Source organism: Canis lupus, chromosome 13 (genome assembly GCF_048164855.1).
Source record: "Canis lupus baileyi chromosome 13, mCanLup2.hap1, whole genome shotgun sequence".
In the NCBI taxonomy this organism is placed as follows: Eukaryota; Metazoa; Chordata; class Mammalia; order Carnivora; family Canidae; genus Canis; species Canis lupus.
This window is the reverse complement of record NC_132850.1, coordinates 36,549,784-36,565,719: the sequence shown is the minus strand read 5'-3', so window position 1 is coordinate 36,565,719 and position 15,936 is coordinate 36,549,784. Positions and strand designations below refer to the sequence as shown.

At 36.7% G+C, this 15,936-nt stretch overlaps 1 protein-coding gene across 22 annotated transcripts in view; it reads left to right on the top strand.

The window, feature by feature from the left end:
* The window catches only part of LOC140602893 (uncharacterized protein C3orf20 homolog), a 125,925-nt gene that overhangs the window by 69,129 nt on the left and 40,860 nt on the right, over nt 1–15,936 (top strand). For all 22 annotated transcript variants that reach the window (XR_012005860.1, XR_012005861.1, XR_012005871.1 and 19 more), the window contains 2 exons: nt 1,255–1,356; nt 15,017–15,173. Coding sequence is in view for 5 of the 22 variants with exons in the window: in XM_072773136.1 (XP_072629237.1) it covers nt 1,255–1,356; nt 15,017–15,173 (259 nt within the window). In the remaining 17 variants the exon portion in view is untranslated. The remainder of the gene's footprint in view (nt 1–1,254; nt 1,357–15,016; nt 15,174–15,936) is intronic.

The window sequence follows — 15,936 nt, the reverse complement described above, 5'->3', positions numbered from 1 at the left end:
GCTGGCTCAATAGGAGGTGTGTCCTACTCTTGACCTCAGGGTTGTGAGTTCAAGCCCTACACTGGGTGTAGAGATTACTTTAATGAATTAATTAAGTTAATTTTTTAAAAATCCTGTCAGAGCTGTTCCTGGACATTACCTGTGAAATAACTGGAATGATGGGAGGTTAGAAAAAGGTAGACTTGGGAGAAAAATGAACACCTAGTTTCTTCTAAGGTCATGATTCCTAAGCTTTGGAGAGAATTAATTTCCTGTCTCTGATTTGGGTGAATTTTTTGCATTTATATAATCTGTGATTTCTATAAATGATGTGAGGTTTTTATATTGTTTCTAACTAAAGTGAAATTCAATTGATTTAAAGTCATTATTTTTTTTTTAAGATTTGTTTATATATTGGGGGAGGAGGGACAAGGGGAGAGGTAGAGAAAGAAAAGCAGACTCCCTGCTGAGTGGGGAGCCCAACTGGGCATGGTCTTTGATTCCAGGACCCCAAGATCATGACCTGAGGTGAAATCAAGAGAAGGACTTAACTGATTGAGCCACCCAGGTGCCCCTAGAGTCACTATTTTTAAGCAAAAGTAGCATTCTAAAGACTCTAAGAGATGAGCATTGTAAAAACTATGGCTCAGAATAATGTTTCTTAATAAGCATTTCACACTTGTGCTAAATCTCTGCTGAGGAATTTTAGGCTAAAGCTTTTGTTTGTCAAGTGTTGAGACACTCAAATGTCAGTATCTCTAATTTTACCTAGTTAAAGTATTGAGCTAATTTGACTAACTTTGATCAAACTTTGGAAGGTTTTAAAATTTTGAGTGCATTTATGTGAATGAAACACATATTACACAGCATGTATGAATCTTCAATGAAAGACCTTTAGTTTGGGCAGCCTGGGTAGCTCAGTGGTTTAGCGCCGTATTCAGCCCAGGTCATGATCCTGGAGACCCGGGATCGAGTCCCACGTTGGGCTCCCTGCATGGAGCTTGCTTCTCCCTCTGCCTGTGTCTCTACCTCTCTGTCTCTCTGTTTCTCATGAATAAACAAATAAAATCTTAAAAAAAAAAAAAGACGTTTAGTTTTAGGGACAGACATCAAAACTGTGTTACTCTTGGTTATACCGTAGAAATACCATGCTTATTTCAAATATGCTGACGTGGTATAATTTTTGCCACAAATAGTGCTTTTACAGTAAACGATCTTGCCTCCCTGGATTTTTATGACTATGCCATCTGAAAAGAGCTTAATATTCTCTTTCAGCCATTCCCTGATGTCAATCCCATCTCTGCAGAGGCCAGGGAGTTATTCAAGGCCTATAGAGTGAAGGGCAAGCATATGATATCCACAACCCAGGACAAAGATGTAAGTGTGAAATCGTCACTATTTTGATATTACAGGCAAAGGTAATTTTCAGTTTTCATGTTATTCTAGAATTAATGTTCTCTTCCAACATGGTCTGTATTTGTTATAGAGAGCTGAAGGAGCAAGCTATTGCACACAAATGGCCCCATTTATATAATTACTGGAAGGAGCATAGGATGATTTGCTGTTTGTTTGTGTTTAACTTTTTAAAAAATATTTATTTATTTGAGAGAGAGAGTGTGTGCACAAGAGAGAGAGAGCACAGAGGGAGAGGGAGAAGCAGGTAGAGCCCAATGTGGGGCTCGATCAGAGGACCCCAAGATCGTGACCCAAGGGGAAGGCAGACGCTCAACCAACTGAGCTACCGGGGCACCTCTGTGTTTAACTTAGCATCTTAGCCATTTTTAAGTGTACACCTCAGTGGCATAAGCTCACAGTTCATATTATTATGCAACTATCACCACCCATTCATCTCTAGAACTTTTCCATTTTGTGAAACTGAAACTCTGTACCTAGTAAACAACAACTCTCCATACCACTCTCTCCCAGCTTCTGGCAACCCCCATTCTACTTTCTAGCTCTATGAATTTGACTGTTGTAGATACCTCATATAAGTAGAATCATACAGTACTTATCCTGTTGTAACTGGCTAATTTCACTTAGCATAATGTTCTCAAAGTCCATTCACACTGTATAAGATGTCAGAATTTTCTTCATTTTTAAAACTGAATAACATTTCACTATATGTATATGCCACATTTTATTTGTCTATTCATCTGTTGATGGGCACTTGGATTCCTTCCATATTTTAGCTATTGTGAATAATGCTGCTAGGAACATGAGTATATAAATATCTCTTTGAGGGGATTCCTGGGTGGCTCAGCGGTTTAGTACCTGCCTTCAGCCCAGGGCATGATCCTGGAGTCCCGGGATCGAGTCCCACATCAGGCTTCCTGCATGGAGCCTGCTTCTCCCTTTGCCTATGTCTTTGCCTCTCTCTCTCTGCCTGTGTCTCTCATGAATAAATAAATAAATAAAACCTTTAAATAAATAAATAAATATCTCTTTGAGATCCTACCTTCAATTCTTTTGGATATATTTCCAGAGTGGAATAGCTGGATCATATGGTAATTAGATTTTTAATTTTTCAAGGAGCCACCATACTGTTTTCAATAGCAGCTGCACCATGTGACATTCCCATTTACAGTGCACAAGTGTTCCAATTCTCTATATCCTTCCCAACACTTGTCACTTTCTGTGTTTTTCTTTAAATAGTAGCCATCCTATTGGGTGTGAGGTGGTGTATTTAACTTTTTAAAAATTAACTTTATTGATGTATGATTTATTGTTTTATAAAATGTATCCATTTTAAGTGTATAGTTTGATGAGTTTTAACAACTCTATTTAGTGGTTCATGAAATCCTGATTCTAGAAATTCTTGTTTCTCAAGAAGGCATTAATGGCATTTGAGGTGATAATTCTTATTTATTCAGGACCATTGCATTATACATCCTTAGTCCCCACAAACTAAATGCCTACTGTGCCATTAGTCAAAAGGCCCATGCACATCTGTGAATACCCCCCAAGAAAGGATGTACTCACTTGTGTTGAGAACTGTTCTATATTGATTATTCCTGGGGGAGTATTTGGATATATGGTATAGGGAGATCAACCATAAGATAATTGCAGTGATCTAGCCGAGATATCATGAACTGAACTAAGCTGGCAAGAATAGAACATAGATGAGAGCTCCAAGTTAATTAGGAGGCAAAATTCATAGTATAGTTTTTTGGCTTATGTGTTGAGATGGATAATCAATCACTAAAAAAGATAGAATGAAAACAGGAGAGGGCCAAGAAAACCAACACTTTAGAGGCAGGTTGAGAGGTAGGAGGAGAACCATGTCACTGTGGTGGACATGGTGAGATCCATTTCTTTCCCCTTCCTCCTGTATGCCTCTGTACTACAGGGGTGGGAAAGCTAAAAACTGTATTTCCAGACACCCTTGCAGATTCGATTTCTAAATGCATAGTAAACCCCGTTCATTAGATGTATTCATAAAAGATTTGGAAGATGAAAATAAAGGGCTGCATTTTCCAGCCACAAGCATCACAGACACTGAGACACAATCGTGGCAGCTTCAGGCTCTAATCTCACAGCTTTAGTGCACTGTTCCTGAGCCCCACAGTTCCAGGGGTGATTGTAGGCCACACCTTCCTGATCTGGCAGAGGCAGCAGCTCCCCTAGCTGGTGGGTTGGTGTTCTGGGAACAGCTGGAGATTGCCACTTCTTCTCTTTCGGAGACCTTAGGTAAAGGCTAGAGAGTTTTCTGTTTCTTACAATTGATGACATTCAAAGAAAGTGAGTTTCAAAATGGAGGGAATGGTAATAAGATGAGCCTTTCAGAGAAGCCAAGTGAATGAGAAATAAAAATCAATCATCCATTGGGTTTGTCTTAGGAGGATCAACAGTGATTTCAGCAGGAACCATTTTAGGGTACAAGTTGAAATGGAAACCTACTTATAGTGAGCTGAGGAACAGGTACCTGAAATGTAGAAATTCTTGTCCTATTATTGCTGGCATTTGCTCCTGGTTTGGATTTGTATAGTATGAGAAAAGAGGAGTGGGTGTCCCAAACCTGTGTTTTAGGCCTCTGCTCTCAGGCTTTCCTAGACCAGTTAACTTCTTATGTGTCAAACCACTTACCTTCTCAGTCTGCACTGGAGCAGTTTTCTTATCCCCCAGATGGTAGTGACAGTAGATTCTTTCTCATTGTGACAGACTTAGCAGCATGCCTGTGGTTTGGGTTTGTGGTTGTTCTGGAAGGGAACAATCTGGCAAGCTTGCATTGAGGCTCACATGTATGGGGAACCCAAGTCTTATCTCCCTCTATTTGTTCTGCTAGATCCTTTTGGAGTGCCCCTCCCTCACCATAATTCCCACACCTCCCCTATTCAATGCATATGAGAAGGCCCTTGCTGGTTTCTGTCTCAGATAGAGGAAGGCAAATCCACACTCTCTGGTCCAGGCCTCTATAGCTTCTCTCCCCTCAAGTTGGGTAATCTTCAACTCTTAAGTTGTCAAGGGTGCTTGATGCTATTAAACTGGTGATCATTTTTTAGTTATTTAATATAAACTATTTAGAAATGATGCTCTTTGTAAGTTGATTGAAGTGTGCTTACAGTCTTGGTTTTCTAATATAAAAACTTGCTTTTTTCAGATGCATGGTCTTTAGTTTCTAGGGAAGGTAGTGTCACAAAATCCCTTTGATGTTCATTGAGTGTGTTAAGTGTAGGAGAAAAGAGTAAATGATAAAATAGCATGTGCTGTTTGATTCCACTTTTGATCAAAGAAAAATATATTCTTATATGTGTATTTTAAAAGACTGGAAAGATGTATGCCTAATTTTTTTATATTGAATACATTATTTTTGAAATAAAAAATTTTTGAAATATGTAAAGTCCCGACAAAGATGAAACAGTACAAGTAATATTAGCAAAAAAAAAAAAAAATCAGAAAAAAAATATATTGCAGCTCTGAAGGTTTGACATCATAATTTATACGCATTTCTGTCATGAAATCTACACTTTCCAAAGACTTAGAATGAGGACACTTTCTCCACAGGGCACAAAAAGCCTTCTTGTGTTACTTTCTTAATAGAGACTGATATGTTTATCTCTCACATTCACAAATAGCACAAAATAATCAAGAGAGTCCCTTTGTGTAACTTCTCTAAATAACGCCTACAATCAGCAATTTTCCCAGACATCCCCTCCCTTCAAAATAAATATTCAAGATTGTGCAAGCAAGAATATTGAATCATCTTCTCAACTGTGGCAAACTTACTCCTTTTTCAAATCTTCCTGAAAGATGAGTTCTTTTTGTTTTTTAGATGTTTCATGGTTCAGGTTCTTTGAGTTGTATTTCTGAAGAAGAATGGTAGGGCATGAACTTTCAAAGGAGATTCTGTTGTTGTTTAATTTTTATTAATTTGTTGTTCTAATTTCTTTGTTTAATTTCACATGAATAGTTGATAAGCTAACTCAGTATACCAAAACACCAACAATTGTCAACAAGTATACTATTGAGTTTTCTATTTTTGAAGCTGTACACATAGTTCATAGGCAGATATCTGACACTTTGGGGAATTATTTTTTTTTCTCAGACATTTCTTGCAATCTACTTTCTTTATGCCCTGACATGAAAGGCAAGTGGCTTTCCAGTCCTTTACCTTTCACAGGCTCCTCACCCTACCCAATATGTTTGCAAATTAAGCTAATCTTGACAATTAGAAAATGAGTTGGGAAAATGTATTTAAGATAAAATGAGTGATATGAATCCAATTCAACCAAAAAATCCTAGTAAAGAATGAAATAGAAATGCTACCTTGTAAACAAAGCAGAGGATCACAGGCAAAAAGAGTCAAAAATAAAACAAGACAAAATCAGAGACGGAGACAAACCATAAGAGATTGTTTTTTTTTGTTTTTGTTTTTTTTTTTAAAGATTTTATTTATTTATTCATGATAGTCACACAGAGAGAGAGAGAGGCAGAGACATAGGCAGAGGGAGAAGCAGGCTCCATGCAGGGAGCCCGATGTGGGATTCGATCCCAGGTCTCCAGGATCACGCCCTGGGCCAAAGGCAGGCGCCAAACCGCTGCGCCACCCAGGGATCCCCTAGATTGTTAATCATAGGAAATAAACTGTGGTTGCTGGAGGGGAGGGCGAGAAGGAAGAGGAACTGCATGATAAACATTAAGGAGGGCACATGATATAATGAGCATTGGGTATTATATAAGACTGATGAATCACCAAACTCTACCTCTGAAACTAGTAATACATTATATGTTAATTAATTGAATTTAAGTTTTAGAAAAAAAAGGAAAAAAAAGAAATGCTACCTTGGGTGATACATAACCTATCTAAAGAATGTCTTGCTGAATGAAACAAAAATATAATAATAATAATCTGAAAGTGCCTATTGCTCCCTCTTCTTCCTTTTTGAGTCTGATTGTAAATAGAGATAAGGAGTCAAGTAGAAATAAAGGTATTTATTTAAAAAAAATTTTTTAAGACTTTATTTATTTATTCATGAGAAACACAGAAAGGAGAGAGAGAGAGACAGAGAGAGGCAGAGACAGGCAGAGAGAGAAGCAGGCTCCATGCAGGGAGCCCGACACGGGATCCATCTCGGGTCTCCAGGATCACACCCCGGGCCGAAGGCAGTGCTAAACCGCCCGGGCTACCCTATTTAAACATTTTTAAATTGAAAACAAACAAACAAACAAACAAAAAAAAATAAAATAAAATAAATAAAAAAATAAAAATTTTTAAATTGAAGTATAGTTGACATACAGTATTATGTTAGTTTCAGGTGTACAACATAATGATTTGACAATTATATACATTACAAAATGCTCATCATAAGTGTAGTTATTATCTGTTACCATACAAAGTTATTACAGTACTATTGACTATATTTCCCATACTGTACTTTTCATCCCTGTGATTTATCTATTTATAACTGGAAGCTTGTACCTCTTGATCACCTTCACCTAAATCAAGGCATTAATTAATCAGAGATAGGCTTCACTAGTAGAGTTGTATTGGAAAAGCTGGATTGTAGGTAGTTTGGACCTGAGACCCCCTAAACCTTCCCCTAAATTGAAGAAAACCCATTAAAGTGTAAGCTGGAAAACCTGAAGAGAGAGAGACATGCCTGTTGGTAGACTTCTCACACATGGATTGGATATACAAGGCAAACTACATAAGAAGTGGTCAGGGAGAGCAGTCAGTGTGGCCCAATGAAGAAAAGTGGTCCAGTGTGGTGGAATTTCACCTGCCCCTCCCTGGCTATGGGAGAGGCACATAGGAAAAAAAGGTGCTGCTTTCTAATGTCTTCCTCATTTGTTTCAGAATCTTTCTGTCAGATTGCTTCAACAAAATCTTTTTCATTTTAGTCATAACAATTGCCTGAACAACAAATTATCTTAAAAACTGTTGAAAAGGTGCCACTTTGGAAAATGTGAGCAGGTTAAGTAACTATCATCTGTTCTTCCACTAGCTACGTTGTGTCTTTACTTGTGAAGAGAACTGTAGGGACTGAAGAAGAAACCAAACATGCCAGCCCTCCTAAGATATCTTGAAGAAAAGAAATGAAGAACCCTCCTTCCATGGAAATCTGAGGAGATAGAGATAAGGTTTTCCCTTAATAAAAAAGACTGGCTGAGTTTCCAAGACCATTAAAGAACAGATAGTCTTTTCAACAAATGATTCTGGGAAAACTTGATATCCATATGCAAAAGAATGGAATTGGATCTTGTTCTTCAATTATAGACCTAAATGTTGGAGCTGAAACTATAAAACTCTTAGAAGAAAACGTAAATGTAAATCTTCCTGATCTTGGCTTTGACAGTGGTTTTCCTAGATACCACACCAAAAGCAAAAGTGAAAAAAATAAAAATAGATTAATGGACTTGATCAAAATTTAAAACATTTATGCTACTAACAATACCACCAGCAAGTGAAAAAATAACTCACAAATGGAAGAAAATGTTTGTAAATCATATGTCTGATAAGGAACTTGTATCCAGAATATATAAAGAACTCTTACAACTCAATAATAAAAAGATAAAGAACTCATTTTTTAATGAGAAAAAGATCTGGATAGACATGTGTCCAAAGAAGGTATATAAATGGCCAATTAGCCCATGAAAAGAAATTCAAAAAAATTAGCCATCAGGGAAATCCGCATTAAAACCAGAATAAAATACCACTTCACACCTATTAGGATGGCTAAAATTAAAAAGACAGATAATAACAATTGTTGGTGAACTTATGGAAAAATTAGAACTCTCATTCCTCACTGCTGATGGGAATGTAAAATGGTGCAGCCACTTTGGAAAACAGCCTCATAGTTATTCAAAAAGTTAAACATGGAATTATCATATGACTCACCAATTCTTACTCCTTCATAAAGAAATGTAAACATGTCCATGTAAAAATTTGTATATAACAGCATTTTTCACCAGCTTGTAAATGGAAAAAGAAAATGTTTTCTAAAAAAAAAAAAAAAAGAAAAGAAAAGAAAAGAAAATGTGTTCTATCCATATAATAGAATAGTATTCAGCCATAAAAAGGATTGAAATACTGATACATGCTGGGTGAATCTTGAAAACATTATGCTAAGTGAAAAAGGAGGTCACAAATGATGACAAATACTATGATTCTATCTGTATGAAATGTCCAAAACAGAAAAATCTTTAGAGGCAGAGGGTAGGTCAGCCTAAGGCTGAAGGGCAGGGAAAAATAGAGGTGACTGCTTATTGAGACAGAGGATTTTTTGGGGGTGGGGAGAACAGTGTACTAAAATTTAGAAAAGTATTCTAAAATTATATTGTAGAAGTGAGGGATCCCTGGGTGGCTCTGCGGTTTAGCACCGCCTTCAGCCCAGGGTGTGATCCTAAGGTACCGGGATCAAGTCCCACCCACATCGGGCTCCCTCCATGGAGCCTGCTTCTCCCTCTGCCTGTGTCTCTGCCCGCCCCCCTCTCCTCTGTGTCTCTCATGAGTAAATAAATAAAATCTTAAAAAAAAATTGTGGAAGTGATTGCACAATTCTGTGCATCTCTGCAAATAATCTAAAAGCCATTGAATTCTACATTTGTAATGGATGCGGTTGTCTGATATGAGTTATATCTCAATAAGGCTGTTTTTTAAAAATCTGGCTGGACACCTTTACTTCCATCTGTATAGCAGAAGAAACTTTAGCAGAAGAAACTTTCTGAGAAGCTTTTTACTGCAAAACACCTAGAACTGAATACATATTAACTAACACAAATTTTAATGTGTTACCAAGTTCACAAGAAAGTAAGGGATATTGTCTTATTATTTAATGATTCATACATGTGAAATAAAGTTATAGTGAAAGCAAGAGAACAAAAATACCAAAATAAAAATAGGGCAAACACTTTCCCTTGTGGGGAGGAAGGGAATACAAGGGAGGATGGGTGCATAGAGAACTAAAGTTTAATTGTATTGACAATGTTCTGTTTATTTAGCTGGGTAGTAGGTACACGAGAGTTCCTTTTATCATCCTTTATACATTATTCTCTAAATTTTATTTTTAAAACACACATATACCCTTGAAAACATGACATTCCTATGCACAGAAAAGTCAAAAGTAAAAATATAGAGTGAATTTAATAAAAATCCAGTAAAATACCTATATTCAGGATTCAATTTAAATCACTTCCAAAAAAAAAAAATTTAAATCACTTCCTAGAAATTTGAAGTTCATCAATACTTGACCCAAAGCAGCAGCTATACCTCATTTCCAAAAAAGCTTCAGGGAATATGATCAATTTGACTTTGTAGGAATTAAAATCTTTGAGAGATACCAGTAAGAAAATGAAAAGGCAAGCCACAGGCAGAAAATATGTATAATATACACATCTGACACAGGACTTGTATCCAGAGTATATAAAGAACTCCTACAACTCAATTAAAAGGCAATCCAATAAAAAATATGCAATAGATTTGAACAAACGTGTTGCGAAATAAGGTATAAATGACCAAAAAGCACGCAGAAAGACGTTCAACATCTCCAGTCCTCAGGGAAATGCAAATTATAACTATAATGAGTTAACATCTCATGCCCCTTAGAATAGCTATAAATGAGGGGCACCTGGGTGGCTCAGTGGTTGAATGTCTGCCTTCAGCTCAGGTCATGATACCAGGGTCCCAGGATCAGGTCCCGCTTCAGGCTTCCCATGGGGAGCCCGCTTCTCCCTCTACCTGTGTCTCTGCCTCTCTCTCTCTGTATCTCTCATGAATAAATATATAAAATCTTAAAAAAAAAAAAAAGGAATGGCTATAAATAAAAGATTGATAATACCATGTGCTAGCAAGGGCATGAAACAACCAGAACTTTCATACACTGCTGGAGGAAGTGTAAAATGGTATAGCCAATATGGAAGAATTTTAGCACTTTATAAAGTCAAAATTATACTTAATTGCTGTGTGACCCAGCAATTCCATTCCTAGGTATTTATTTACTCAAGGACAGTCACCTATTTTCACATAAAGACTTCTACATGAATGTTTGTAGCATCTTTATGCATAATTTAAAAAAACTGGGAACAACCCAAACATGCGTCAACTGGTTAATGGTTATTCCATATAATACAATGGAATATCACTAATAAAAAGGAATGAGCAACTGATACACAAAACAGATGAATCTTAAAAACGTTATGCTGAGGGCAGCCCAGGTGGCTCAGTGGTTTAGTGCCACCTTCAGCCCAGGGCCTGATCCTGGGGACCCGGGATAGGGTCCCGCGTCAGGCTCCCTGCGTGGAGCCTGCTACTCCCTCTGCCTGTGTCTCTGCCTCTCTCTCTCTCTCTCTGTCTCTTATGAATAAATAAATAAAATCTTTAAAAAAACCCACACGTTATGCTGAGCAAAAGAAGCCAGAAATGAAAGAGCACACACTATCTGATTCCAGCTATGTGAAACTCGAAGACTCTTTGGGTCCAGGGGGAGTTGCTTGCCAAGGGCAAGGAGAGAAATTTGGAAGATGTTGGAAATACTCTAGATTTTTATTTTGGTGGTATTCACAAGGCTATACATTTGTCAAAACTCATTAAACAATACACTTTAATGGATGCTGTTTATTATATGTAAATTGTACCTAAAAAAAAAAAAGACTTCAAAAAAGAGGCAGGTTCAGCACAGGTCAGAAGGAGAGATCTGTAGAAGAGTCACACTTTGAGCATCAAATGGATATACCAAGGGCCATGAATTTGAGAGGACTGGGATATGTTCCCAAATCATCCAATTATGAGCTCCTACTCTTTGAAGCAGCATGGAAAGGGAAAATGCAAAGGACTTTTTCATGTTATTTTATTCATTTTTATCACCTATTTGTTCTTCTCGCTCAGTCTGTTAATTATACAAACTCAAAGAAATAATTCCTACAGAGTCTATGTTCCTGTGGGAGAGACAGGATGTTTCAAAAATTTTTAGATTCATGTATTACCACTTTGGTAATACATTTACTTTTCATTTGAAAAAAAACACTTCTTTCTCCTTTCGCTTTTATATTTTCAAGAACTTCTTACAGATGTTGGTCATGCCTGTGAACTATCTCATTTCATCAACTCCATATACAGTCTTTCCTTGTTAGCAAATTCTGCTTTTTAGCAACTCTTGGATAATTTTGTCAATTTCATTCTATTAAAAGAAAATATCTAGAGAAATTTGCTTCGGTTTTGATTAACCGACTCAGTAAACACGTGATGGAGAGAGGCTTTTAAAAGCAAGGAACCAGGGGATCCCTAGGTGGCTCAGCAGTTTGGTGTCTGCCTTTGGCCCAGGGCGTGATCCTGGAATCCCACATTGGGCTCCCTGCATGGAGCCTGCTTCTCCCTCTGCCATAACCTGCCTCTCTCTGTGTGTCTTTCATGAATAAATAAATAAAAATCTTTTTAAAAAAATAATAAAATAAAAGCAAGGAACCAGTGTGGAGGGTTTTGATATCTAGGAAATTTTTGTGAGTAGAAAAGTGCAATCACTTTGGTTTCGAAATTAATATTTATTTTATTGAAGTGACCGATTTAAAAACTCAGTTTGGGGGCACCTGGGTGGCACGTCTCAGGTCATGATCCCAGGGTCCTGGGATCAGTTCAGATTGTTTTAGGTCCACTAAAAATGTATTTATTTTATCTATAGACTCTAATAAGGTAACAGTTGCCTTTACCTTTCCTTGATTAATGTTTGATTAACTCAAATTTAACTGACTGTATCTCCATAAACAGACTCACATACAACTTAATGAATAACAACCTCATATATTTTTAAAGTGTGTTTTTATTTTTAATATATTTTGCTCCCCTTTAAGTACCTCACATGCATATTTACAACCCTAGCAAAATATTCTCAAGTTATTAATTTTTGTAAAGCAAATAAATTGGAGAAATCTCAAGTTCTCTTAAATACTCCAATTACTTTTTGAACTTAGTCAAATGATCTTACACCTTAAAGCTTAATAATCAGAAGTCTAAAATCAGTTGATTCAATTTAAATTGAAAGCCCAAGTGTAATCTCTCAGATTCTCTAATTTACCAAAATCTCTTTAATATTTCAAACATAACAAATACAAGATTATCTCAATGATTCAAAATTCATTAATACACATTAAAGTTCTAACATTGTCAGATTAATTTATTTCTCTATTTGAGTTCTAAATTTTTCTAGGGATTCTTTATCAGATTTTTGAGTCTGAGACTCAGTGCCTAGGATATATATTTTTGGGTAATTTTTATCAACATCTTGGATGGGTTCTCAGTCCCTTTCAGAGTCATTATAACAAGAGAGTTTAAATGCAAGCCCTTCTGATAGGATTGATTTTCCCAGGTTCAAATTAAAATTTCAACTTTATGTCTGATTTTTGTAAACCAAATTTCTTAAAATTCTTGCTATCCACTTCATTAATGTCTTCATGGGTCATTCAACTCTGTACTTTCTTCAGATTGTTTCTGGGTTCTGCTCATCTCTTATATCTTCATCAGGCTCTGTCATAACACCCAATTGGATAACGAGTTTATATATGTGCACCTTTTGTATGTAAATATGAAAATGTCCATATAATTATGTATACTTAATGAAAAACACTGAATTATCAACAATTTTCCTAGTCACATAAGCTCATCCAAACTTAAGTAACCACTCTATTATGAAAAGATCATGTGTACTGCTCACTACATGTATTTTAAAGTCTAATATCTTCATGATGTACTTTTTTGAAACTTTCTTCTGCTAAGTAGAAACTCAACATTTTGAGTGTTAAACTTGCTGCTTAAGCTTTTTTTTAACACTATGTGCTTATATCTAAGTAGCCCTTGTGCTATATTATAATTGTTTTGGTTTTGTTTTAATATAGTTGACATACAATGTTACATTATTTTCAGGGTACAGCATAGTGATTGAACTTCTCTATACCTTATGCTATGCTCAACACAAGTGTAGCTACCATCTGTTACCATACAACACTATGACAATTCATTGACTATATTCCTTATTCTGTACCTTTTATTCTCATGACTTATGCATTGCGTAACTGAAAGCCTATATCTCCCATTTCTCTTCACCCATTTTGCCCCTTTCGCCACCCACATCTCTCTGGCAACCATAACCATTAGTTTGTCTGATATATAGGTCTGATTCTACTTTTTGTTTGTTTATTCATTTGTTTTCTTTTTAAACTTCATATATAAGTGAAATCGTATGGTATTTGTCTTTCTCTGTCCGACTTATTTCACTTAGCATAGTACCTCCTAGGTCCATTCATGTTTTGCAAATGGAAAGATCTCATCCTTTTTTTATGGCTTCATAATATCCCATTATGAATAGTGTATCTTCCTTATCCATCCATCTGTTGATGGATCCTTAGGTTGCATTCATATCTTGGCTATTGTAAATAATGCTACAATAAACATAGGGTTGCATATATCTTTTTGAATCGGTGTTTGCCATGTGGCACATTCTGATAAGAGATGAAACAATTACTCAGAGTCCAGTATCTTGGAACAAAGAGAGGCCCAAAAAGGCTTCACCATCAGGCACCGCCAAGAAGAACAGGTGCCGAGGGGAAGCCCCGAGTCCAGTTGGCTCTCGGGTTTATTATTGTAGAATGTAAAATAAGCGGAAGCAAGGAAGGAAAAACAGCTCAAGAAACCAATCACATGAGGGGCAGCAGGGACCTGCCTATGTGACTGTCCACACAGGTCTCAAAGGAGCATTAACTAAGGGCCAGCAGGGGATGGGAGAACTGACCTCAGCAAGCCTGTCTATCCACCAACATTGCTGTTTTCATCATGTACTCTTTTCGGTATGGACCGATGGCAGGGATAATTGCCTTTTGCTACATGCATAAAGTTGTTGCATTATGCATATCCCTGTAATTGTTTCTCTTACCCACTGAGGTCTTGCTCTCCCTTCATTTTCTTTGGGCAAATACCCAGTAGTGGAATCATTGGATCATATGGTATTTCTAATTTTAATTGTAATTAAATCTAGTGTAATCTAGTTTTTCCACAGACTGTGAGCTCCTTGAGGATAGGGAGCATGGCTTTTTCTCATTTTTTGTTGTGGTAAAATATACATCATACAAAATTGACCATTTTAGCCATTTTTAAATGCATAATTCAGTGGCATTAAGTATACTCACAAGGGGACGTGACTTTTGGGCAGCCTGGGTGGTTCAGTGGTTTAGTGCCGCCTTCAGCCCAGGGCCTAATCCTGGAGACTTGGGATCGAGTCCCATGTCAAGCTCCTGCATGGAGCCTGCTTCTCCCTCTGCCTCTGTCTCTGTCTCTGTCTCTGTCTCTGTCTCTCTCTCTGTGTCTCTCATGAATAAATAAATAAATAATCTTTTAAAAAATTTTAAAAAGGGGGACATGACTTTTATATATATCGGTAGTCTCAGTTTCTGGCAAAGTACCTGGCCCATAAAGGGGCCTGATAACCTGATAAACATTTGTTGGACAAGCTACTGATTGAATGAGTAAGTAAATAAATGAATGAGTTGATGTTTTATAACTGTATATTAAATAATCTATATGAATTAATATGTATATATATAATTTCCTATTTTGAAGCCAAGTTTAACAGACAGAATGAAAATGGCCACATTTGATCCTAAAATGGACATAAACCCTATGTCTGACATCGCAACAGGTATTAAATTAAGAAGACTACAGAAGAAGGTCAAGCACATCCTATTTCACTGGCTGTATTACTACAGATTTGCATTGGGTCAGTTATGGAATCCATTTTATTGTTCCATATAACCTGTTCCCATCATTCAGACTTCCAGAAGATCAACATTCGAATGCTTCTTCCTTCCAAAGTTCCCAAGGTAGTGAGTTTGTAAACTGTGAAGCAGTATACATATAGATTCTTATCATGAATCTAGGTGATTAGCCATAGCAAAAATATCTAAGGAGATGACTTTAATTTCATTTCCTTTCTCTTTTTGGAGAAGATAATCAGTTGGAACACTTATGCGTTTTCATAAGGGAAGGTACTTTCATATTCATATTTTAGATCAGAAAATACTCTTACCCTTCAACCACCATGGTTCAGTCTCTGCATCAAAACCTCAGTCCTTGCTAATGCCTTTTGTTCATTTGCCGTGTTGAGAAGAAACCTATGTACTCCATTAGAATGTGCTATTGCAATGTCAGCTCACAGCTCATGTTTGATTATAGAGCCCATCAGTTTCAGGTCATGGCTGATTCTCATATTCACAGTTTCTATAAAGTCTCCACACACTGAATTAGTCAATATTGAACCAGAGCTCCTAGGAGAAATGCAGGGTGAAGTTCCTCTGAGCCTCTGGTCACAGTATTTTTGTCAACCTATAAATACATAACTTTATTTTATGTGTTTCTGTCTGAAGACATCTTTTTTAATTTTTTTATTATTTTTTAATAAAATAATTTTTTATTGGTGTTCAATTTACCAACATACAGAATAACACCCAGTGCTCATCCCGTCAAGTGTCCCCTTCAGTGCC